Consider the following 26,604-nt stretch of genomic DNA (forward strand, 5'->3'; position numbering starts at 1 on the left):
GATGTATTGCTCCACCATGGTCTACTGATGACTGAATAAGTGGACCCTATGTCCAGGGGCAACCTTCAATAGACAGGGCTTGTGCAGAACAAATGCTCTTGCAGCATATGACTGGTGAAATACCAGTCAAGGTGACAATCTGTATGTGTTACCTGCCTCAGAACGGTAATTCCACAATGCCAGCTCTCTGCTACTGCACGGGACCATTCTTGTTGCACTCTCCCTTCATATTGCTGACCTGACAGAAGGTTAGCTTCGATAAGACAATCGATTGTCGCTGTACCGCCACCTTGGCCAAGTTACCGACACAACATGGCTCTGCATGCCATTTGTAAAATGTCACTCAAGTGCAAAATACCTTAACTGGCTACCCGCCACAGCTGGAAAAAGGGGAATATGTTGAGGAACTGACCCAACACCCTGCTTTCTAAATTTCCATGCTCCCTCTGCCTACAAAACACTGGAAAAACTGGCCCTGAATTTCTTGGGGTGGGGGGGGGGGGGGTTTCCCAAATGCCCTGCCTCAATCTTGATGCAACATTTGGCAAGATGATGTAAATGGCAGTTTACAATTTCAAAAGCAATATCTCTGGGATTTTCCCCCAAAACCAATGGATTGGTCTCCACTGGCATTAGGAACAGCACCCCGGGGAGAGTCTCACTCCTGAACCACGTATATTTATGCATGGTGGAGAGCTCGGCGGATTCCATTGGGATCTCGTTATTGGGCTGGCATTTGAGCGTGCAGCCCAATCACAAAGTTCTGTGGCAGCGCCCCCGCACCCCACTCCCAAGGAGGCATCCTCCCCCCACCACAGGAACAACACATCATGCTGTCCCCGCCCCTCTCGATCAGCCCCTGCTGTCCCCTCCCCCTGGCATTGACAACAATGCACTGCCCCTGGCACCAACACCCTAGCAGTGGAACCCGTGTTGATCTTTTTAACTGGTTACTGATATGACAGTTATTAATAATGATATTGCTTTTCAGAGTCGCCTGGTATCAAATGATACCACCACAAGGTTTTACCGGATATCGATCAAAGACCAACAACCAGTTAGTTAGTTCACGTTCAATGATACACACCAGAATTACTTCAACATGCAACATAAAACACTTCAAGCTAAATTACACCTCACACTACAACAACCTGTACTTATCTTCAGGCACCCAGCTTTACGCAGAGGAACAAGGCCGTTGTTCAGATCTTGCGTGGCTGGGTCTGGAGAGGTGACTTAGTTTCTGCTGGGCTCGTCCGTCTGGTAGCGATTGTTGGTGTTGAAATTCTGGTCGTGATGCTACACTTGGTTTTAGGCGTAGGTCAGGGCCAAGAGAGACCGAGCGCCGGGGCCAAGAGAGACCGAACACATGGCTGTGTCTCTTTTTATCCCTCTGTGATTCCGCACTCTTTGGGGTGGTCCTTAGTTTTGGACCCAATAATTCGACAAGCTTCTATCACTGCCTTCGATTTTGGCCAATAAAGGGCGGGTGACTTGATGGCTGGGCGTATCTTGAGCGGTCATTGACCTTGGTTGTTTGGGCTTTCTTAGCAAAGGGAGTGGCGCCGGTTAGTCTGCATCTGTATCGGTTACCTGTGTACAGTCCTTTTGTTCTGGGGAAATGGGCCATTAGAATGCAAACGAGCTGGGGGTTTCGATCGCGTCTAGCCATCTGGGTTGCAAATACACGCATAAGCTCTGAGTGTGACTGAGTCCTGGGTTGGCCATAATTCCCATGGTCCTTTGCAGGTGGCTATCTGAGATGGCTACACCTGCACCCATGCAGTGAAGGCCATAGGTACCCCTCTGTCAAGCTGCAGAGCAGGGGGGTTCCCCAAGGATCCTGGGTGGGCTTGGCCTGCAGGTGAGGGGTTGACCCAGTTGACCCTGCAGACTAGCAACAGGGCATATCAGTGCCTTGACCTCAGGCTCTAATCTAACGTTGCACTGATGCCCATCTGGTGGATGTCTGGCTGCAAGTGTTGGAGCATCATGGGGTGATACTAAACCTGAATTTACATTTTCCTGCTGGCCCGGGTGGATGGCATGCTACAGCCAGTGGCGTTGCAATGGGTCTGGCGATTGGCGCTGATCTGGCGACCCGCCATTCTCTGCCCGATCGGGAATCCCAATACTGATGTTGGGTAATGGAGAAGCCACCTTCCCACTCCATTGATATTAATTATCATTCAAAAGATTTCCACTATGCAGGTAAAGCTGATAATAGATTAACTGGTTTTCTGCAGGTATTTCAAAGAAGAACCAAAACACTAATTACCTACCTGCACTGGATTGTTTGTGTTTACGCTTCTTGCTCTTCTTGCTGCCACGTAAATTTTCACCGTCTTGTTGCTCACAATCCTCTGTTTGATTGCTTTTTTTCACGACAGCCTGGGCCCCTTCTTTCTTTTGCTGCTTTTTATGTTTTTTCTTCTTTTTCTCTTGCTGCTCACTCACTTCGGAATCTGGTTCCTGCTTTGAAGCATTTTCACCTTCCTTTGAGTTCAAGTGTTTCTGTTCTTTTTTGGATTTTTTTTGCCGTTTCTCTTTTTTCTCCAGTTTTTTTCTTTCCTTCTTTTCATTTTCTACGACAGGTGCCGGAGACTGCTGTGCTTCGACTGATTCCAATGGCTCTATGCCATTCTGAATGTGGTTCTGCTTTGGCTGCTGGTCATTTTTATCCTTGGCAAAACAAATTTAATATATTTATTATATAGCAAGATTAATTTACATTACAGAGTTATCAAAATGGCACAGTTAAGGAAAGGTTTAACATTTTCTGTATCACATGCATTACAAAGTAGATCTCTTAATCTTCTCTACAGCCCGGAGTTAGGTGGGGTTACTGGGATAGGGTGGAGGCGTGGGCTCAAGTACGGTGCTCTTTCCAAGAGCTGATGCAGACTCGCTGGGCCGAATGGCCTCCTTCTGCACTATAAATTCTATGATGCTGAAAACAGGGGACCAGTTTTCTATTCACTGTACTGTTGAAAATGTCAAATAATCCAGCATCCACAAGAGCAAGTACCAGATTTCCACTATCTTGTGTGAACAAGTGTTTCCTGATTTCACTCACAAATGATATAGCTCTCATATTATAATTTTGTTCTCTTGTTTTAGTACTAAGATCTCCAACTTCTTTAGTCTGTCAAAAGAACATATGCATTAGAAGCAGGCCATTCTGCCCCTCAGCCCTGTTCTGCCATTCAATAAAATCCTGGCGATCTGACTGTGGCCTCAACTCCACCTTCCTTCCTATCCCCTATGGCTCCCTGATCAAATCAAGAATCTATCTAATTCAGCCTAGGAAATATTCAATGACCCAAGACGGCACAGTGGAGCAGTGGTTAGCACTGCTGCCTACGGCACGGAGGACTCGGGCTCAATCCCTACCCCTGGTCACTGTGTGTGGAGTTTGCACATTCTCCCAGTGTCTGCGTGAGTTTCATCTCCACAACCCAAAGATGTGCGGGGTAGATGGATTGGCCATGCTAAATTATTCCGGAAGTGGAAAAAAACTAATTGGGTACTTTAAATTTAAAAAAAGAAATATTCAATGACCCTACCTCCACCACTCAGAGTTCCACAGACTCATGACCCACAAGAAAAAACATTCTTTTCATCTCCGTCTTAAAAGGGAGACCTTTATTTTTTAAATGGTGTCCTCGTTCTGGTCTCTCCCACACAAACATCTTTTCAGCATCCACCCTGTCAAGTCCCCTTAGGATCTTAAATGCTTCAATAAGATCACCCCTCATTCTTGTAAACTCCAGTCCAGCCTTTCCTCATAGGATAACTCCCTCAATACTAGAATCAGTCAGGTGAACATTCTCTGAACTGCTTCTCTTCGTCAGTAAAGCCTTTCACCTTTAGTAACGTTTAATGACTGTCCTCGGCAATGTTTCAATGGCCTGAATAACCTAACACAAGGTATTCAAACTTGATTTTATTTTCCTTTCTTACGTGGCCTAACCAATGCTTTGCAAACGTTTTGCATTACTTCTTTTTTTTTTGTACTTTATTCCCAATATAGCAGATTCTAAATGCTTTTTGAAAATTGTTTGAAATGATTTTTCTATTTTGCCCGTTTATCCAAAAACTTCCTCAGCCCTTCAACTACTTTTAAAGTTTATTGTATTAGGTTTTCAATTTTTTTCCCCAAGATTTATTCTTATCTTTTCCTCTAGCAGTTAGCTACCTGGTCTATATCCTCCTGAAGATACTTTAGGTCCTCTTTTCAGTTAACTGTGCTGGTGACCTCTGCAATATTTGATATTGTGCTCCCTATACTAAATTCGTGGTTACATACATAAATTGAGAAGAACATAGAGTCTCCCCAAACTGGCTCTGCCCCACACAGGCTAAATTGGTTAGAGTCACAAAAGATATCCTGCCTGATTTTGACCACAATCTGCCATCTCTAATGTTCTTTGATCTCTCGGTCATCTTAGACATTGATGATTATTACTACCACCTCCAGCATCTGCCCTCTACAGTTCACATGAGATAATACTATCAACAGGTTCCACTCAATAAGGTGCTAAATTGCGGTCAACGTCATGATAGAATTACAGAAACTTGCAGCACTGAAAGTAGGCCATTCAGCCTGCCCGTCATGCCGGCTCTTTGCAAAAGCAATTATGCTCAGTCCCTCACCCCTCCTTTTTATCTGCAACCATGAAAGTACCTCATCCTCAATTCTCTTTGAAAATCACTCCATGGAACTAGCTTCAGCACCTCTTCAGCGCGAACATTCCAAACCCTGATAACTCAGTGAAAGAATTCTCGACCTCCTTTTCAGATCCATTGCCAAGAATTTTAAATCTACAATCCCAGCTTGTTGACCCATTTGCCAGATTGAACAGTTTTTCAAGCAAAACTTAAAAATCACCTTGATTAGGACCCTTCTTAATTGTATCTTTATCAAGGACAAGTCTTAAACTTTCCCAACCTCTTTAACTGGTCCTTGGTAACATCCTGGTAAACGTCCTCTGTCTCCTTCACATCTTTCAAGAAAATGGTGTCCAGAAGTAAAGTTCTAAAGTGATCTCTTTTCTTCTATGTCGCTACTGTATTTATAAATCCATTTAATTTTTTAACCACTGGCCTTGACACCCATAGGAATATGTTTTTATATGCGGGCACACTAGGGTCCCTCTGTTCTTCTGCATTTTTAAAATGGGGCTAGTTATGGTATACTGTCCCAGTCTCTTGTCTTCTCTTCCCCTGTTCCCTCAAGTTAACTTCAGGTCGAACCCAGAGATTCATCTGCGACTTTGCCCATTTCACTATTCATGAACATCGTGTAAAAGATTGCCAACAGTTGAGCATAGCAGGTTGCTCAAGAAAGCAGGAGTGGAAATAGCAGAAAGCTTGTCACAATCTTCTAATCTTCCTAGATGCGATGGAGGTGCCAGAATAATTCAGAGTATTTAAGAAAGGGTGGGAGGACAGTCCTAGTAACTACAAGCCAAACAGTTTAACATCAGTGGTGGGCAAGGGTTTAGAAACAAGATGTTGTAGCGGTGCTCCCAAAGGGTCGATGATTGGACTACTATCATGTAGATTTTTGGGTTTTTTTTCCAAAGTGATGATTTTGATTCAACAGCTATGATTGAGTCACTACAACAGTATCCCTTCCAACCAACTTACAACAAAGGGTGCCAAACCTGGAATTTGCCAATAGATGGGAAAATCAAATTCTATTTCTATCTAATTTCAAATACAGGTGGTCTGTTTTAGTATGAATCAGTTTTGCATGTGCTGTGACTTACACTTCTGATAGCAGCAGCAAAGATCTCCCACACTTGCCCCTGCAGAGCCTCATTATGGATGTTCAAACTGTTTTTCATCCAGTTCTGAAACACAATGAAAAAGATCTATATATCTGGCAATAAATTTCATGCAGATGAAAATAAATGCTATTTATGAAACCCTTCGTTCCTATCAAATGAAAACTAGAAAGGCTTTTATTTTTAAGACTTCGAGCAATAAACGTCCAAAGGACAACTTGAAAATCAATGATTTGATGAATTCAACTTTGGATCTTTAAAGTTGCTAAACTGTTCAAAATAAAAGCAAAATATGCTGCCAACATACACAAGAGTTAAGATCTGTAAAGAGAAAACTGATCATGTTTCAGATATGTATCTTTTATCAGAACTTCAGACTTGGAACATTAAAATCGATCTCAACCCTTTACACATGCTGACTGACTTGGTGGATATATTTAGTATTTCTTCTTTTAATTCAGTTTCAGCATTTGAAGTTTTCCTTTTCATGCTATTGATAAGATGTTTGCACATCTGTCTTGTGCAATAAGGCAAAGATTTTTTTAAATGTACACGTCAGAATTTAGCAACTGCATAAACATTTGTAGATTGTATTTGAAAAAACACGCACGCTGGTGTATGTATTAAACCTAGGACATCATTGAAAATGCCAATAAAAAGATTTTTTTTAAAACCCAGGACATCTGCTCCACCTGGAAGCCATTTTGTTACAGATGCAGAAGAAATGCTGGGTAGTGGAGAGGTAGTCTGAAACTGACCAGCCCAATTCAATCTGTAAAACTCCTCGACCAAATGTTATGTAATAATGCAAATTAATTTTAAAAATCTATAGTATTGACATAGAGAGCAATACTACGGGATATCTCAGAGCAACTAGTTACAATTTTACACATTAAGTGACTTTCATTCCTTACATACATTTGTATTCACAACTTCCAATTTAACCTTATTTCAAGTCACTTATCACAAAGTAGGAGTCATCTAAGCAATCAGAATTCATGCGTTGTTCAGCGAGTAACTATTATTCGATATCCAGTCAATATGCACGGTAAATGACCGAGCACATTCTTAACAGTTCCTGTCTAAATTATACGATTTATGGAATTGGTGCTTCACTAAACAATGAAATATTCTGGTTTAGCACAGGGGCATAGCTGGCTTTTAAAGCAGACCAAGGCAGGCCAGCAGCACGGTTCAATTCCTGTACCAGCCTCCCCGAACAGGCGCTGGAATGTAGCGACTAGGGGCTTTTCATAGTAACTTCATTTGAAGCCTACTTGTGACAATAAGAGATTTTAATTTAATTTCATTTCAATATTCCATAGAAGGCTTTTTGTCTTATAAACTATAAACATCGACACAATCCAAGAACTATACAATTGCAGTCTGATAAAAATAATGCAACTTGGCCAATTTGTAGCAATATTAAAATCAGGTTGCCATTAAACAGAATAGAATCACCATTAAAAACACACAAACCTGAAATTTGGCTTTTTTTCGTGGTACATTGTCACAAAACTCCATTTGCTTCAGAATTTCTTGCACTTTGGGACTAGCATTTGATTCATTCATAGCTTCATGAACTTTCTATATACAAGAAAAAGACTCAATTTAACATCTGCAGCTGTACCCTAATAACACATACAATCTTTATTAACTTTTACATAGTTGATTGCAATGGTAGGTTATGTAACAAATATTACAAATACAAACGGCAGAAAATAATCCATGGTAATAAAACGTAATCCTATGTTTCCTTTATACTATGTAAATCTTGATTCCTACATCTAAAGTCATGTGAACAGTCAGAGGTTTGTGCCACTTAGTACTCAGACAAGGCAGAGCGCCACTTATACACACGTAACATATGTGACTCCACTGTGGAGGTCCACAAGTTCACTTTAAATGTAAAAATTTGCAACATTATTGAAGCTGGCGGCGGATGAGCTCAAAGTCCCTGGTTGCGGATTGTCCCTTAAAAAAGTATTCTCACAGGACTTGGGAAAATTGAAAACATTTAGAATACAGTGGAAACTGTATTTTTAGCTCCTTCAATAACAAAATCCTCATGCAGATTGTGTGCCATAATGAGAGTAGGCAGCAATCTGGGATGCTGATTATATGCTTCATACCGCATATTGTGTTGCCTTTTCTGGATCATGATTCAAAACATTTTAGGGCAGCACGGTGGCGCAGTGATTAGTGCATTGCTGCCTCACAGAGGCAAGGTCCCAGGTTCGATCCCAGCTCTGGGCCACTGTCTGTGTGGAGTTTGCACATTCTCCCCATGTTTGCATGGGTTTCGCCCCCACAGTGCCAAAGATGGGCAGTGGAGGTGGATTAGCCACGTTAAATTGCCCCTTGATTGGAAAAAATGAATTGGGTACTCTAAATTTTGAAAAAAGAAATGATTCAAAAAATTTTACAGACCCCAATTTCAATGACACCGCATCAGAAAAACATCACTGACGCTGGCATATTAATCAACTGCAGCTTTAGAGGACTAACTGTTAAATACAACTGTTAATACCAAATCCTATTTTCAGATCAGTCAGAGTAATGCACAAGGCAACAGGCAGAACAATTGTTCTTTGTGGTGCATTGACTATCGTCAGTGTGAAATGATTAACTGCAAGAAAACATTTTGACCACAACTATGATCAGTTGCAACTATGAAAAGTGTAGCAGTAAAATAAAAGAAAAACTACAAATCAAGCACATCTGGAAAAAGCTAGAAACACGCAGCATGTCAGTTAGAATCTGAAAGAAGACGGACTACGAGATTTGAGCACATCGCCTTCATCAGGCAGAAAACCGAGTTAGGGAACTACAGTTGGAAAAACAGGGAACCAAGTGATATCCCTGCCACAGATCAGGAGTGCAACAAAAAAGGCAAAATTGCTGGTCACACTGAGCAAGCACTTGTAAAGAGAGGAAGAATGCCAATGTTTCAGGCACAGCTCTTCACCAGAGTGGGCATTGTGTTAAATGGCCTACAAACCAAATCAATAGAAAACAACAGATTTGAAGACCAGAGATAGACGGGAAGAGATACAGCCAAAAACAGAGACAGAGATTTTCAATGCCTCAATTGTTTTTTCCCCCTCTATGTGTGATTTGCGGATCCATCATGTTTTGTATTTTCTGTTTCAATTTAGCTCCAGCCCCTTCAAATATATTTATGTTCCTTCCTTTCTTGCTGTTGTACACAAGACATCTTGTGCCTTTCCACCTCACTCCGCCTGGCCCACAAAATTTACATATTCTTCTGCATGTTTCTGTTATTTCAGAAGTCTTGAATAGGGAATTTATTTCACACAAGAAAATCCAAATGGACTTACTTGCCAAGCATCACAGAAGTTAAATCAAAGTCTAACAACCATGCAGTGAAAAGGTACCACTAATAAAATTTAACCAGGAGACAATATAGCAATTAAGATGGAACTTCTGTTTGTATATCTCCTTTCCCAATCTCATGTCACAATTCATCGTCAATGAAGTACTTTTGAAATGCAGTTACGAACAAGGGAACATAGCAGTCAATTTGCATACAACGTCAGCAGAGAAATAAATTACTAAATAACCTGTTAAGGTGATGGGGCGGCACAGTGGTTAGCACTGCTGCCTCACGGCATTGAGAACCCAGGTTTGATCCCAGCCCCAGGTCACTGTCCATGTGGAGTTTGCACATTCCTGTCTGTGTGGGTCTCACCCCCACAATCCAAAGATGTGCAGGGTAGGTAGATTGGCCACGCTAAATTGCCCCTTAATTGGAAAAAAAATTGGTACTTTAAATTTATTATTAAAAAGTGACGTTGGTTGAGGGGTAAATGTTAGTAAGGAGAACATCACTGCTCTACTTCAAATAATTCCGTGGGGCATTTTATAAGCACCCGGAACTAGACGGTTTAAACGGTAACGTATCAGAGTCCATCTTTTATAAAATTTAAGTCCACCTGAAACAAAAACTACATCAATTGTATAAACTGAAAATATAACAACTGGCTGTTTCTGTACAATAAGCCAACTAATCTGCTCTTTCCCAACATTTACTGTTTTTACCTCTGAAGTCGTACTTGTACATTTGATCAGAATGCAACACACCAAGTTCTTAAATAAGTGCTCTTTCCTTTCACAAAATCTCACTCATTCGGACTTGTTTGGTCATGTGGTTTTGATGGACAAAATGTGATTTCAAAGTTGAAAATCACAGGGTGCGATATTTGGCTGTGCTGTGTGTTATTGTCGCCCGCCCCTCCCGGACGGGTCTCGCTGCTGTCCCACGCTCGACCCCGCTTCTGCCGCTCCTCCATCTCCAGTTTCCTCATTCCCCGCTCCTGGAGATGTCATGCACGTTTTGGCATCCCGTGCCCTCCCTCCGGCTCCCGCTTCCCTGCCCCCCCGCCCCATCCCGCCGGCCCTCCTCTCCCATACCCCCCTACTTACGTGGTGTGGGTAATGTTGCCAGATGTACAGAGCTGCCGCTGTCGAGCTGGTGCACAATACCCCACCAGTTATTCTATTTCATATTTTATTGTATTTTTTTAAATGTTGGGTTGTGCCCTTCTCCTCTAAATGTGTGTATACGTTTCTTATTCTGTGTACATAACGGTAATTATGCCTTGTTCAAAAACCCAATAAAAACATTTATAAAAAAAAAAGTTGAAGAGTGAACCACAGCTGAAAAGCTTTTAAAACATAAATGAACTTCGTTTTTTACATAAACATTTTATTGAGGTATTTATGGTTTTATAGCAATAACAGAAGAAACAGTGTACATACAAATATAAACATAGTGCAAACGCCGTCTTCCTCTCTCACAGATCCCACCTTTTCTAGCCGGCTGCCAACTCCGGGCGAACCCTAACATCGACCCTCTTCGGGCGAACTTGATTTTCTCCAGAGAAAGCTAGCCATGTCCGATAGCCAAGTCTCCAACTTCATGGGCTTCGAGTCCCTCCAAGCTAATAATATCCATCTCCGGGCTACCAGCGAAGCAAAGGCCAGAACGTCTGCCTCTTTCTCCTCCTGGAATCCCGGATCTTCCGACACCCCGAAAATCGCCACCTCTGGACTCGGCGCCACCCTTGTTTTCAATACTTTGGACATGACATCCGCAAACCCCTCCCAGAATCCCCTAAGCTTCGGGCATGTCCAGAACATATGGACATGGTTCGCTGGTCCTCCCGCACACCTTGCGCACCTGTCTTCCACCCCAAAGAACCTGCTCATCCAGGCCACTGTCATTTGAGCCCGGTGAACGACCTTAAACTGTATCAGGCTGAGCCTGGCACATGTTGTGGATGCGTTGACTCTGCTCAACGCATCCGCCCAGAGACCATCCTCTAACTCTCTACCTAACTCGTCTTCCCATTTGTGTTTCAGCTCCTCGGTCGGTGTTTCCTCTGACCCCATAAGCTCCTTATAAATGTCCGAAACCTTCCCTTCTCCCACCCACACGCTGAAAACTACCCTGTCCTGCATCCCCCTTGGTGGTAGGAGCAGGAAGGTTGAGACCTGCCTGCGTAGGAAGTACCGCGCCTGCTGGTACCTAAATTCATTCCTTCCTGTCAGTTCAAATTTCACCTCCAGTTCCCTCAGGCTGGGAAAGGTCCCCTCGATAAACATATCGCCCATCCTCTCGATCCCTGCTCTCTGCCATCTCCGGAACCCTCCATCTATCCTCCCCGGGGCAACCCGGTGATTATCGCAAATTGGGGACCAGACCCATGCTCCCTCTGCTCCCACATTGCCCCAGACTCTCAGGGCCGTGACCACCACGGGGCTGGTGGAGTACCCTGCCGGCGGCAACAGCAGAGGCGCCGTCACCAATGCCCCCAAACTAGTGCCCTTATAAGATGCCGCCTCTACTCGCTCCCACACCGGACCACCACCCCCCCACCCCCTCAATCCACATCCTAATCATGGCTATATTCGCCGCCCAGTAGTAATTCCTAAAGTTCGGACTCCCAGCCCACCCTCCCCCCGGCTGCGCTCCAACATCCCCTTTTTACCTTACCCACCCACACAAAGCCCGAGATCACCTTGTCTACCCGTTTAAAAAAGAACCGAGGAATAAGGGTTGGGAGACACTGAAACACAAACAGGAATCTCGGGAGGACCGTCATTTTCACTGTCTGTACCCTCCCAGCCAGTGACAGCGGGAGCACGTCCCACCTCCGAAAATCCTCCTTCATTTGGTCTATTAGTCGGGCCAGATTAAGCTCGTGCAGCCGTTTCCATTCCTGCACCACCTGGATGCCTAGGTACCGAAAGCTTCCCCCTATCATTCTAAGCTGCTGCTCTCCCAATCGCCTCTCCTGTGCCCTTGCCTGGATCGTGAACATCTCGCTTTTCCCCATGTTCAATTTATAACCCGAAATTCGGCCAAACCCCCCCCCCCCGAATCCTCATAGTTTCTTCCATCCCTTCCAATGGGTCTGACGCATATAAGAGCAGATCGTCCGCGTATAGCGAGACTCTGTGTTCCACCACTCCCCCCCCCCCCCCCCCCCCCCCGCCCCCAGACCAGTCCCTTCAAGCCCTTTGAGGTTCTATGGCCAGTGCAAACAACAGTGGGGAGAGGGGGCATCCTTGCCTCGTCCCCCAGTGCAGCCTAAAATAGCCCAGTGTCAGCCTGTTCGTTCGAACACTTGCCACGGGCTCCTGATACAGGAGCCTAACCCAGTCAATGAAGCCCCGCCCAAATCCAATCCGCCCCAATACCTCCCACAGGTAATCCCATTCCACCCGGTCAAATGCTTTATCTGTGTCCATTGCGACCAATACCTCTACGTCCCTACCCTCTGGGGGCATCATGATAACATTCAATAGCCTTCTTACATTGGCCGCCAACTGCCTCCCCATAACAAATCCCGTCTGGTCTTCCCCAATCACCTCCTTGAGGACAAGATCATAGCCAACAATTTGGCGTCTACAGTTAGTGGGGAGATCGATCTGTCGGACCCGCATAACTCCGGGTCCTTATCACACTTCAGGATCAATGAGATAGTGGCCTGTGACATCGTCGGGGAAGGCCCCCTCTCTCCCTTGCATCATTAAATATCCTCATCAGCAGTGGCCCCAGCATTCCAGAGAACTTTCTGTAAAACTCCACGGGGTACCCATCCGGTCCCAGGGCTTTACCCGACTGCATGGCCTTCAGCCCATCGGCTATCTCTTCCAACTCAATCGGGACCCCCAGCCCTTCTACCTTCATCAACCTTCGGGAACTTCAGCCCCCCTAAGAACTGTCTCAGCCCCTCTGGCCCAGCTGGGGGTTCCGATTCATACAGTCTGCTGTAGAATTCCTTGAACGCCTTACTGACCCCAGTTGAATCTCCGACCAGGGTCCCATCTCTCTCCCTTACTTTCCCAATTTCCCTGGCCGCCTCCCGCTTTCTAAGCTGCTGCGCAAGCATTCTACTGGCCTTCTCCCCATATTCATAGATCGCCCCCCTCGCCTCACTCAGCTGCTCTACCGCCTTCCCTGTAGTTAACACGCCAAACTCCACCTGTAGCCTCCGTCATTCCCTTAGAAGCCCTGCCTCTGGGGTCTCCGCATACCTCCTGTTGACCTGTAGTATTTGCTTTATCAGTCAGTCCGTCTCTGCTCTGTCAGCCTTCTCCCTGTGGGCCCGTATCGATATCAGCTCCCCTCTAACCACCGCCTTCATATCTCTCTCGCTCTCTCTCTTAACCAGCTTATGCGAATCCAGGTCTGGGATCTTCCCCACATCATCCCAATTTGGCGTACACATTCACAAGTGCCACCTGCAGCCCCTCCAGCTTTCCACTGACCATTATGTACCAACCCCCCACGTCCGCAACTATTCTTCCTGCTTCAAATGACACTCGCTTATTAAGCAGGATCGCGACACCTCTAGTCTTAAGAGTCCAGCCCCGAGTGGAAAACCTGTCCGACCCATCTCTTCCTTAGTCTGACCTGGTCAGTTACTCTAAGGTGCGTCTCCTGCAACATTGCCTTCAGTCCCCTCACGTGCACGAACACGTGTGCCCTCTTAACCGGCCCATTTAGCCCCCTTACATTCCATGTGATCAGCCTGGTTGGGGGGCTTCTCGCCTCGCCTTGCCCCCAAACCCTCCATCGATCAGCCATCCCCTTTCTTGGGCCAGTCTCCAGTCCGCACCCCACGCATCCGGAAATGAACTTCTGTAGCATCAAGTTCCAAGAAGCACACTTAAGAGTAACATACAGGGCAGCACGGTGGCACAGTGGTTAGCATTGTTGCCTACGGCACTTAGGACCCAGGTTCGAATCCCAGCCCTGGGTTACTGTCCGTGTGGAGTTTGCACATTCTCCCCGTGTCTGCGTGGGTTTCGCCCCCACAACCCAAAAAGATGTGCAGGATAGGTGGATTGGCCACACTAAATTGCCCCTTAATTGGAAAAAATAATTGGGTACGCTAAATTTAAAAAAAAAAGTGTAACATACAAACTAAAATGTATTTACCTGCATCCATTGTTGTTGTTTCACATCTCCCTTTTTGACCTTAGCTTCAAATCCTTTGCCACCATACTTTTCATCTTCAGTAATACATTTAATATGCGTCTTGTAATCCTCTCTCCTATAAACAATAACAGACCTCTATATAAATTCTAGCACTTCATCTAGCAAAGAACCTAGATAGGGCAGCACAGTAACACAGTGGTTAGTACAGTTGCTTCACAACTCCATGTCCCAGGTTCGATTCTTGGCTTGGGTCACTGTCTGTGCGAAGTCTGCACGTTCTCAGTGTCTGCATGGGTTTCCCCCAGATGCTCCGGTTTCTTCCCACAGTCCAAAGATGTGCAGGTTAGGTGGATTGGCCATGCTAAATTGCCCTGAGTGTCCAAAAAGGTTAGGTGAGGTTACTGGGATAGGGTGGAGGTGTGGGCTTAAGTAGGGTGCTCTTTCAAAGGGCCGGTGCAGACTCGATGGGCCAAATGGCCTCCTTCTGCACTGTAAATTCTATGATCTATGAAGCAGGAATGAGTTTCTGTTGGGCATTTCATTACGAGAAGCAATAGCCCACAGCAAAACCGTATAAAGCATTCTTCAAAACTGTAGCTGAAAAGGTTTAACAGTTCATCGCTACATGTTGTGATAGAATATTGAACTATATGATTTAATCATGTCACAAATTTCATGAGATATCAAGACTACTGCTGTAGACAATCAATTAACGTTGAGTCAAAAACATAATGGGACTACAGTAAACTCTCTCTTTTGATGAAGAACAAAGTAAAATAAACCACATACGAAATGTAAGCGTTAAGCAAAATTTCTTACATTAATTGCACATTTAAATGCTTGAAGGCCAATGCATTATATGTTTCAAAAAGTCATTTTAATTGAATTTTCAAAGCTATTAGCGACCCAGAAACGTCAGGCAAAAAAGCTATTTTAGCATACCAGGTGGTGGAAAGCTTCACGAAAACCCACTGAACTACTGCACCGACGAGAGTTCATAATGTCGGGTGTACTGTGATGGATTGCAATTAAAGAGAGGCCAGGTGTTTCCTCAGGGGGGGGGGGGGGGGGGGGGGGGGGGGGGGGCGCGCCAAACCGAGAGCTTGTTTACAACAGCACCTCATGTATTCCTTAGTGATCAACAACTTGGAAGCAGATTTTCCAATCTCTGTACTGGATGTTGTATAATGGGACAGAGAACTCCAAGAATGAAAGAAATACAACAAAAAGATAAATTCACGTACAGGCCCAAAAAACCTTTGTACACCGCTCTGCCAAATGCTTACCCAAAGTCCTTGCCACAGTCAATACATGACAAACACGGGGAGTTCCGACAGATGCTAAAATGTTTTTCCACTTGAGCTTTTTTGACAGACGCTCCACATCCATTACAGACGAAGACCACCATTTTGTTTTATTCTGGGCACCTTCTCTTACACACCATAAAAAATGCCTGTGTCAGGAAAAAATATATACGCTTCTGAGCGACAGATAAATGATCAGTTCAAATTTAAGCTTTACTTGTGCATATTTCTTATTTTTGCAGCAGGCTTTATGATGAATATTGCCATTTCTGACTTTAATGATGGAGGGAAGGTCACCGATGCAGCAGCTGTAGGTGGTTGGGCCGAGGACACTAACCTGAGGAACTCTTGCATCTATGTCCCGGTACGGAGATGACTGACGTCACAGATATTGCCTGGCCTATTGAGTATTTCCAGCACTTTTTGCTTTTTCTTTTCATATTCTGCTATTCCAAGTAATCAAAACTTGTGTCTTTTAGAATATATTGGGGGATACTTATAAACATTTGACCAAAAATATCTTGATTGAGTCACTTCGGAGAATGAACCAAACATCTGAAGTGGGAAAGCAGCAAAATATGTCACCCCCAACAATAAAAACTTATTTTCAGAACAGTCGAGTTCCTAAGGAGTAAGGAGAGAGGGGATTCCAGAGCTTAGGTCCTAGGGAGCGGAAAGTATGACTGCCAATAGGGGAGTGAACTAAATTTGGGATACAAAGAGGTGACTGGCAGGACACAAAGATTACAAATAGTTGCATGGCTGGATCAGGAGAGAAATAGGAAGAGATGAAGCTATGTACAGATTTCAACATCGAGCATCAAGGCTGGACCAGGAGCTAAAGTAAATCAGAGAGCACAGGAGCGATGGGTGAAGTCGACTTGGTGCAAGTTAGGATCTGGATAGCTGAGTTTTGGAGGAATTCAACTTTACTGCGAGCAGATGGGAAATGAGCCAGGATTGCACTGGAATAGACAAATCTAGAGGTAACAAAGTAATGGAAGATGGTTTCAGCAGCAGGTAAGCCAAGGCAAGAGCAGATATGGGCAACGTTACAACGGTGAAAGTAGGTGGTATCAGTAACAGGGAGAATGAGGTCCAAAACTCAGTTTATGTTCAAAGAACATGCCAAAGTTCAGCCTCAGGCAGCAGTCAGAGAGGGGGATGGAGTCTGTGCCAAGAACCAATGGTGATGGCTTTGATCTTCCCAATATTTAATTGTTAAGGAGTTTGGCAGTGAACATCAGGTAATGACACGACACAGGTGTGTGGAAGTTAAAAAGTTATTGACAACAAATGAGGGTTTTTGTAAAGGGACAGAGGATGCGAGTGAATTGTTTGAAACTAACTTGAAGTGCATTTAAGTTAAACGTTGTGAGTTGAGAGACAAGATGAGCGGCTGTTTCAAAAAGGCAGGAACACAGCCTAAAATCGGGATTTAAAATGAAATGAATGAAAATGAAATGAAAATCGCTTGTCACAAGTAGACTTTAAACGAAGTTACTGTGAAAAGCCCCTAGTCGCCACATTCCGGCGCCTGTTCGGGGACGCTGTTACGGGAATTGAATCGTGCTGCTGGCCTGCCTTGGTCTGCTTTCAAAGCCAGTGATTTAGCCCTGTGCTGAACAGCTAAAATGCTGCTGCTTCCGGATGAGGTTGTGGGTTAAAGTCCCTGTTCAGAGACCCATGTTCCCAGTTCAGTATAGTCCAGCTAAATATTTTTGCAGATTTGCAGAAGTGCCATTTTTCAGATGAAATGTCAAACTACAAGTCATGTCTTAAGGATACCAAGGCAGGCGGTCTTTTTTCAAGAAGGTCAATAAAATGATGGGATTTGTGTGGGCAGGAAAGTCCCCGCAGGTGAGGAGATTGATGCTCGAGAGGGACCGAGGGGAAGGAGGACTGGCGCTGCCAAACTTTAGTAATTACTACTGGGCGGCCAACATAGCTATGATAAGAAAGTGGATGGTGGGTGCGGGGTCGATTTGGGGGCGGATGGAGGCCGCTTCGTGCAGGGGCTCCTGTTTGGCAGCCCTGGTTACAGCGCCCTTGCCAGCATGGTACTCCACCAGCCCTATAGTGGTGGTGACCTTGCTGATCTGGGGCCAATGGAGAAGGCATGTGGGGGAAGGGAGAGCATCCGTTTGGTCCCCAATTTGCGACAATCACCGGTATGCCCTGGGGAATATAGACGGTGGGTTCCGAGCATGGCGGAGGGCTGGGATTGAGAGGATGGGGGCTCTGTTCTTGGACGGTAGCTTCCCGGGCATGAGGGCGCTAGAGGAGAAATTTGGGCTGGCGACAGGGAATGATTTCAGGTACTTGCAGGTGCGAGGCTTTCTACGCAGACAGATTCCATCCTTCCCTCATCTGCCACTTAAGGGGATCCAGGACAGGGTAGTGTTCAGTGGATGGGTGGGAGGGTCTCAGATATATACAAAGAACTTATGGGGCAGAGGAATCGCAGACCGAGGAGATGAAGCTTAAGTGAGAAGAGGAGCTCAGAGGTGAGATAGAAGAGGGCTTATGGGCGGAGGCGTTGAGTAGGGTAAACACGACCGCAACATGCGCTAGGCTCAGCCGGATTCAATTTTAAGGTCATCCACTGGAGGACAGGTGTGCCAGATGTTCGGGAGGACCAGTGAACCATGTCCACATGTTCTGGACATATCCAAAACTCAGGGCGTACTGGCAAGGATTCGCAGACGTTATGTCCCGGGTACTGAGAACAAGGGTGGTGATGAGTACAAAGGTGGCAATTTTTGGGGTTTCGGAGGACGCGGGAGTCCAGGGGGAGAGAGCTGCTGATGTTTTGGCCTTTGCTTCCCTGGTAGCCCGGCGACAATTTCTGTTGGCATGGAGGGACACAAAGCCCCCGAAGTCGGAGACCTGGCTATCGGATATGGCGAGCTTTCTCGGTCTGGAGAAAATTAAGTTAGCTTGGAGGGTCACTGTGAGGGTTCGCCGGAGGTGGCACCCATTTATCGACTTCTTCGCGGAAAATTAATCGTCAGCGGGGGCGGGGGGCAACGTAGATTAGGGGAGTAGTTAGACAGGTCCTTGTAGGAAGAGGGCTCGTTTTTGCACTCTGTTGGTTGTTCTTTGCACACTGTTTTGTATTGTTGCATTTTACTATGCCAAAATGCCTCAATAAAATTGTTTAGAAAAAAAAGGATCCCAAGGCAGTATTTTGAAGAGGAGGGTTGTCACTGGGAAAGGTTAATAATGTTCTGCCCGTTACCAGCTGCCACACGTGTTACATTACATCAGTGAGGACGCTTCAAAAAAGTTCATGGGCTGCAAAAGGTACTTTGGGGGCGTCCCAAAGTTGCGAAAGATGCTCCAGCTGGGCAACTGCGGGATCTTGCATTAGGAATTACAGCTAAAAATAAAATGATTGATTTAGAGAGACTGAAACTCCCAAGTCAAGTCAGAATAAAAAAATGACCTAAAAAAGATCAGATATGGGCAACTTTGTCTCAGTGAAAGCGACAGGAAGCAGACAACTCCGATAATCCAGAGCACAGAAGTACAGGCGACATTCTCAAACCCAATGAGTTACGAGTTATCGTCCAACTCTCTTCAGAGCTCCAAGGACATTCACAAGCACTTACAGCAGCCACAGAAACTTCCTCACAGGCGCCAGCCACCGTTTCGCTTCCGCAAAGTCCCCCTCTCCACCCGGGCAACCCACACGTGCGGTACCGGAACAAGGTGCAACGCTCTATTCCTTCCCATTTCTCCTCCTGCCCCGGCGCTCAGGTTCCGGGGTGCCCGGCCCTCTTTTTTTGTGTGGATCTCACTGTCACAAGGGAGCAGAGATGCCGGAGAGCGAAGGATCGGTAAACAATTAGGTAATGGAACCTTGCCCCGGGAATGGAACGCGGGCCCGGTCCGGGGATCATTCCAATTCTTCGCAGGCGGTGTGCTGCGGGCTCTTGCCGCCCAGCGCTGAACTGCAACACGGCCGAGGAGGCAGCTGTGACCTAGCGACCAGGAGAAAAGCGCTCGGAGGCATCCGTTGAGTTGCATTTGTTGTCTCCCCGCCCGTCCACCCAACTCGCCGGGTTTGCATCTTCCTCCATTCAGCCGCTTTGTGGTCTTTCCCCGCGGCTGCACGTAGGCCCCGAGTCCCTGGTAGTCACTGTTGTCCTGGAAACCGAATGGGGAAACCTCTCCTCGGGCTGGGCAATCATTGTACAAAGGATGAGTGCGATTGAGGGTGAGACTCTTCTGTTGCAGAGTGAATATCAATTCAGAAGGAAAGCGAGATGCAAAATTGAGCACAAGTTTTATTGAAAACTTAATATTGAAGGTGCAATGGTTCAATTTTCGCAACCTTCATTCATTTTGTGGAATTCATCCCAATTTTGGAAGTGTTTATTTTTTATTTATAATCTTTATTGTCACAAGTAGGTTTACATTAACACTACAATGAAGTTACTGTGAAAATCCCCTGGTTGCCACATTCTGGCGCCTGTTCGGGTACACTGAGGGAGAATTCAGAATGTCCAAATTACCTAACAGCACGTCTTTCGGGACTTGTGGGAGGAAACCGGAGCACCCGGAGGAAACCCATGCAGACACGGGGAGAATGTGCAGATTCCGCACAGACAGTGACCCAAGCCGGGAATCGAATCTGGGACCCTGGAGCTGCGAAGCAACAGTGCTACCCACTGTGCTACCGCACTGCCTTATTGAGCATTGAGTCAGACTTTGTGGATTTTGCTGTTGGATTTAAATACGAGTTTTATGACTTAAGGGATTGGTAAGAATTGCAATATACCAAACAGGCTGCCAGGCCAGACACAAGTGACTGACATGGTTCAGTGATCCTATGCCTATCTGCATCAGCTCTTTCTACCGAATTACTTTACATGTCATTTCTTACCAACAATCCTGGATCTATTCAATCTATCAACACCAATGATAAACGTGATTAAAGATTATTCTAATCCATTTAGCAGAAGTTTTAGCTAGTCAGCAAGGTAAGGAGTGTCCTAAAACAAAAAGTGCTGGAAATACTCACCAGGTCAGGCAGCATCTATAAAGAGAGAGAAACAGAGTTAATGTTTCACATCAATGCCCTTTCGTTAAAAATGTTTAAAGTTTTAAACAAGTGAAAGAGTTAGTGAAAGAACAGAAAGGAAGGGTTGTGAAAAGCTGGAAGTCAGGAGGGGTTAAATTACAAAAGGGATGAATGATACTGAAATGTTGAACAGTGAGATAAGTAATGTAAAGTTTAGAGGAGTTGTGAATGGCCTACCACAGGTTGTGGAAGACCTCAAAATAACTAACAGACCATGCATGCTTCTTCTCCAGCGCCACAGTGGTTGAAGCTGTGAGGTAAGGACACGATGCCAGAACTAACCACCTCCAACAGTATGGCATTTCCATTTCCCACACCAGCATTCTTAGTAAACTCCTGAAAATAATTTGTGTTTTGTTGTAGTTTTTTATTTTGGAGTCTTCAAGATTGTGGCATTCCTTGCAGAATTTCATTAATGTCGTCAGTCGGCAGCATTACCGCTTTTCCTCTTCGTTCTCGAGCAATTGTAATTTTGAAATGTGAAAAAATACTAATACCATTATATTTAGTTTAGTTTCAATATTACTTTGTAAAATACATCCTACTTAGCACCTTAAAAGTAGAGAGAAAGCATTAACCTTGCCTATCATAGGCAAGCACAGTGGTTAGCACTGTTGCTTCACAACGCAAGGGTCCAGCATTCGATTCCCGCTTGGGTCACTATCTGTGCAGAGTCTGCACGTTCTCCGTGTCTGCGTGGGTTTTGTCCCACAAGTCCTGAAAGACGTGATGTTCGGTGAATTTGACATTCTGAATTCTCCCTCTGTGTTCCCAAACAGGCGCCAGAGTGTGGCGACTAGGAAAATTTCACAGTAACTTCATTGCAGTGTTAATATGAGCTTACTTATGACAATAATAAAGATTATTATTGTAGAATCACTGCAGTGCAGAGGGAGGCCATTCAGCCCATCAAGTCTGTACCGACCCTCTGAAAGAGCATCCTATCCCTGTAACCCAACCTAACTTTTGGACACTAAGGGGCAATTTAGCATGGCCAATCCACCTAACCTGCATATCGTTGGACTGTGGAAGGAAACCGGAGCACCTGGAGTAAACCCACGCAGACACGAGGAGAACGTGCAAACTTCACAGTCATCCCAGGTCGGAATTGAACCTGGGTCCCTGGTGCTGTGAGGCAGTAGTGCTAACCATTGTGATACCATGTCACCCCCAAGATGGATTTCAAGATCTGATCTCCGCATGCTTATTATTTTGAAAATAATTTGTGTTTTGTTGTAATTTTTTATTTTGGAGTCTTCAAGGTTGTGGCATTCCTTGCAGAATTTCATTAATGTCGTCAGTCGGCAGCATTACTGCTTTTCCTCTTCGTTCTCGAGATTCAAAACCTCGTATTCAATGCATAAGCATGACTGCCTACCTTCACCTCAAATATCACTCATCATCACCCTTACTTTTATATGAGTTGCCAATGAAAACAAAATATTCACATCTTTACAATCTTGGCTTTCGCAACACTTTTTCAGCAGCTTCCTGAGCTTAATCCTTCATAAACTACAACTTGTCCTGAAAGCTACTGGCTACCTACTATTCTTCATAAAGTCCCACATGTCAATTACGCAAGTACTTCTCAAACTTTATTGACTCCCTGTTCACCTGACTTCAAAATCGTTCTCGAGAAAATCCTTCCTGCATCCCTGCTCATTTCATTTGCTGTTCCAGCTCTGGTCTGCTTTGCATTTCATCCCTTTGTTCTACCATTGATGACAGACTTTCAACATGCCCCTGCTTTGCGACAGGTATTCACACCTTCCAAAGTCTCCAGCTTCTCCAGTTATGCCTTGAAATATCTTTGAAATATTTCCAGTGGCACACCTCCAAATCCTATCCAGGGTGCTGCATTCCACATGCAACAATTTTGCACCTTTTCCTTCGCGTGACATCTCGCCTCAATCATCTTGTTTTGCATACAGCCAAAAGTCTGGGTTTCCTTCCAAAACTGCAGGAGATCGTAGAAATGTTTGCTATTTTCAATGAAAACTATAAAATGGGGAACAGTTCTTTGTTGAATTTTCAATAAAATTGGACAGCTGAGGAAAGAACAAACTATACAATTAGTCATAGTGCTGTTATTCACAAACTTTCCACACCACCATTATGCTCTGGACTAGTTGCAGACTTTAACCTAAAAACATTAGAAATAAGTGCAAGAGTAGAAAATACTGCCTCTCGAGCTTGCTCATTCAGTATGATCATGGTTAAACTTTGACCTCAAGTCCACTTTCCCACCTGGTAACCAAATGCCTCGACTCCCTGAGAGATCAAAAATATGTCCGTGTAAGAACACAAAAAAAGCATCTTTGGAGTTTTAAGTCCCATTGTGCTTGTTGTGTGGTGCCTGCTCTCTTGACTGACCAGCAACCTCTGATTTTATCATCAATGTCTATGCAGTTGTTCTCTGCAATGAACTACAGAGATTGTGAATTGCTGATTGGGAAAATGTAAAATTAGCAAAAAAAAAAGTAGGGCTACCAACTGGGAACATAAGAACTCTGATCAGGAGTTGGCAATTCAGCCACTCCAGCCCGCTCTGCCATTCAATAAAATCATGGCTGATTTCCTCTGGCTTCAACTCCACTTTCTTGCCCATTCTCCATAACCCTTCAACCCATTGCTCATTAAAAATCTGACTATCTGCTCCTTAAATTTACTCAATGTCCCGCCATCCACTGAACTGTGGGATCGTGAATTCCACAGATTCATGACCCTTTGAGAGTAGTAATTTCTCCTCATCTCGGTTTTAAATCTGCTACCTCTTATTCTAAAACTATGACCTCTCATTCCAGATTGCCCCACAAGAGGAATTATCTGCTCTACGTCTACTTTGTCAATACCATTTATCATCTTATATATCTCAATTAAATCTCCTCTCATTCTTCTAAACTCGAGAGAGTATAGGCCTAAACTGCTCAATCTCTCTTCATATAACAAACCCGTCATCTCTGGATTCAATCTATTGAACCTCCTCTGAACTGCCTCTAATGCAACTATATCCCTCCTCAAATAAGGGGACCAAAACTGTATGCAGTATTCCATGTGCAGTCTCACCAATGCCTTGTACATTTGCAGCAACACTTCCCTATTTTTATGCTCTATTCCTTTAGCTATTAAGGTCCAAATTCCATTTGCCTTCCTTATTATCTGCTGTACCTGCATACTATTTTTCTGTGATTCATGAACAAGGACACCCAGATCCCTCTATACCAGTTTCTCTCCATTTAGATAATAAATTGCCTTTCCATTTTTCCAACCAAAATGGATAACCTCACAATTATCCACATTAAACTCTATCTGCCAACTTTTGGCCCACTCACCTAACCCATCTATATCTATTTATAAATTTCTGATTTCCTCATTGCAACTTACTATCCACCTATTTTAGTGTAATCTGCAAATCTGGCTAATACCTTCTATTCTTGCATCCACGTCACTAATATATTATAAATAGTTGGGGCCCAAGGACTGAACCTTGTGGCACTCCACTGGTTACATCTTGCCAACCAGAAAAATACCCATTTATTCCGACTCTCTGCCTTTCATTGGTTAGCCAATTTTCTAACCAAGCTAATAGATTACCCCTAAACTCGTGTGATCTTACCTTGTGTATTAACCTTTTGTGCAGCACCTTATCAAATGCCTTCTTGAAGTCCAAACATACTACATCTACAGGATCCCCATTATCAACTTGGCTTGTTACATCTTAGAAGAACTCTAGCAAATTAGTCAAACACAATTTACCATTCATAAAATCATGCTAACCCTGATGGATTGCTTTTTGATTTTCTAAATGTCCTGTTATTACTTCCTTAATAATGAATTCTAACAATTTCCTCACAATCGATGTTAAACTAACCGGTCTACAGTTTCCTACTTTTTGTTTTTAAATTTCAAGTGCCCAATTCATTTTTTCCAATTAAGGGGCAATTTAACATGGCCAATCAACCTAGCCTGCACATCTTTGGGCTGTGGGGGCGAAACCCGCGCAAACACAGGGAGAATGTGCAAAGTCCACGAGGATAGTGACCCAGAGCTGGGATCAAACCTGGGACCTCGGTGCCATGAAACAGCAGTGCTAACCACTGCGCCACTGTGCTGCCCTTGTCTTTGTTATCTTTAATTTCCTTGCTGATCCATGCATGTTTTTCCCCTTCTTGTAATCTTGTCTGGACTGTATAGAATCATAGTATTTACAGTGCAGAAGGAGCCCATTCGGCCCATCGAGTCTGCATCGGCCCTTGGAAAGAGCACAATACTTAAGTCCACATTTCCACTCTATCCCCATAACCCAGTAACCCCACCCAACCTTTTGGGACACTAAGGGGCAATTTGTCATGGCCAATCCACCTAACCTGCACATCTTTTGACTGTGGGAGGAAACCGGAGCACCCGGAGGAAACCCACGCAAACACGGGGAGAAAGTGCAAACTTCACACAGACCATCACCCGAGGCTGGAATTGAACCCAGGTCCCTGGAGCTGCAAGGCAGCAGTGCTAACCACCGTGCCACCCATGCAGAATAATACTTTTCACTGTAAATCTAAATCTAATCTTAATCTTCCTCTCTGGATTAAATTTTATTTGGGCGGAATTGAATATCTCCTTAAACAACTGCCGATGCTCATCGACTGTCCTACCTTTTAGTCTTCAATTTTCCTTTCCCGGCTATGTGAAGCTGCTCAATTGTTTTGTTCTTACGCAGTTTATATATTTGGCATCCAAATTGCGCATGCAAATCAGCGAGTTACTCTGCATAAACTTGGATGGTCAAAAAGATTTTCCAGCTGGTAATCCTCAAATCACATGCAACTATTCATTTTTCAGGAATGTGAAGGATGCCCTGCAATAGAGGGAAAAGATATTTATCCACGCCCATTGTGCATTGGAGCCCAGGGCAGCAGCGTGGTTAGCACAATTGCGTCACAGCTCCAGGGTCTCAGGTTCGATTCCCGGCTTGGGTCACTGTTTGTCTGTTGGGAGTCTGCACGTTCTCCCCATGTGTGCGTGGGTTTCCTCCGGGTGCTCCGGTTTCCTCCCATACTCCAAAAATGTGCAGGTCAGGTGGATCGGCCATGCTAATTTGCCCTTAGTGTCCAAAATTGCCCTTAGTGTTGGGTGAGGTTACTGGGTTATGGGGATAGGGTGGAGGTGTGGGGTTGGGTAGGGTGCTCTTTCCAAGAGACGGTGCAGACTCGATGGGCCGAATCGCCTCCTTCTGCACTGTAAATTCTATGACATCTATGGCTAGTTTTATTGTACAGTTCTGGAACACGTTTTGAGAAAAATGATAATTATGGATGAATCTTTACATAGTTGGAGAGATATTGAATATAGAGAATGATTGTCAAAGAGGTAATTGTTTGAAATAATGTTAAAGCTTGGAACAAAAACGTTTAGAAAAATAGGCAACAAATCATTGACCAAAAGTGATTTATCTCTATTTAAATAGGTCTGTAGTTAGTTGCATTTTAACCTAAGCCGACTAAGATAGAAGTAGGATGGCATTTATTATTCCAAATTACAACCATTGACTTAAAGCTCAAAAACCACCAGGTTTCATTGTAGTAAAATATATTTTCTATAAAAAAAATGACTAACTTGTATCAGCACATTCTGGACTAGATTTTGATTCAGAAATATTGGAGGCGAGAAGACTGTCTTCAAGTTTGCCTTTCCATCGTCTGCAGCCCCATTTAGTAACAGTGCATGATGACAGTCTCAATGGTTTTTTTTTTAAAGCTAAAATTGTTCAATTGCGAGGGAGGAAATGATGTATTTGAACTTACTGCAACAACTTCCATTTGCAAAGTGTATTTAATGCATTAAAGTGTCCCCACCACAAGGATGAAAGCACAGCATAAACAACTGCTGCAAATGGACATGTTTGAACCATGCACACACAATTGCATTTTAACTGATGCAATTTGTATA

The 26,604-nt window shown here is 44.4% G+C and overlaps 2 protein-coding genes across 6 annotated transcripts in view; one reads left to right on the forward strand and one right to left on the reverse strand.

The window, feature by feature from the left end:
• Positions 1-19,333, reverse strand: part of lyar (Ly1 antibody reactive homolog (mouse)) — a 31,623-nt gene extending 12,290 nt beyond the window's left edge. Inside the window, exons 1-6 of the mRNA XM_038792077.1 lie at positions 19,184-19,333; positions 15,552-15,718; positions 14,266-14,380; positions 7,272-7,379; positions 5,775-5,858; positions 2,283-2,682 (exon numbers count right to left, since the gene is read on the reverse strand). Coding sequence (XP_038648005.1) covers positions 2,283-2,682; positions 5,775-5,858; positions 7,272-7,379; positions 14,266-14,380; positions 15,552-15,673 — 829 coding nt within the window. The 5' untranslated portion in view covers positions 15,674-15,718; positions 19,184-19,333. The remainder of the gene's footprint in view (positions 1-2,282; positions 2,683-5,774; positions 5,859-7,271; positions 7,380-14,265; positions 14,381-15,551; positions 15,719-19,183) is intronic.
• zbtb49 (zinc finger and BTB domain containing 49) overlaps positions 19,296-26,604 on the forward strand; it is a 29,642-nt gene continuing 22,333 nt past the window's right edge. The window contains exon 1 of one of the 5 annotated variants that reach the window (XM_038792072.1): positions 19,296-19,423. The gene's annotated coding sequence lies outside the window, so the exon portion shown is untranslated. Of the gene's footprint in view, positions 19,424-19,451; positions 19,792-20,241; positions 20,338-20,365; positions 20,558-26,604 lie in introns of those variants that run through there. The other 4 variants (XM_038792073.1, XM_038792074.1, XM_038792076.1 and 1 more) reach the window with 4 other exon arrangements.

This window comes from Scyliorhinus canicula, chromosome 3, assembly GCF_902713615.1.
Source record: "Scyliorhinus canicula chromosome 3, sScyCan1.1, whole genome shotgun sequence".
In the NCBI taxonomy this organism is placed as follows: Eukaryota; Metazoa; Chordata; class Chondrichthyes; order Carcharhiniformes; family Scyliorhinidae; genus Scyliorhinus; species Scyliorhinus canicula.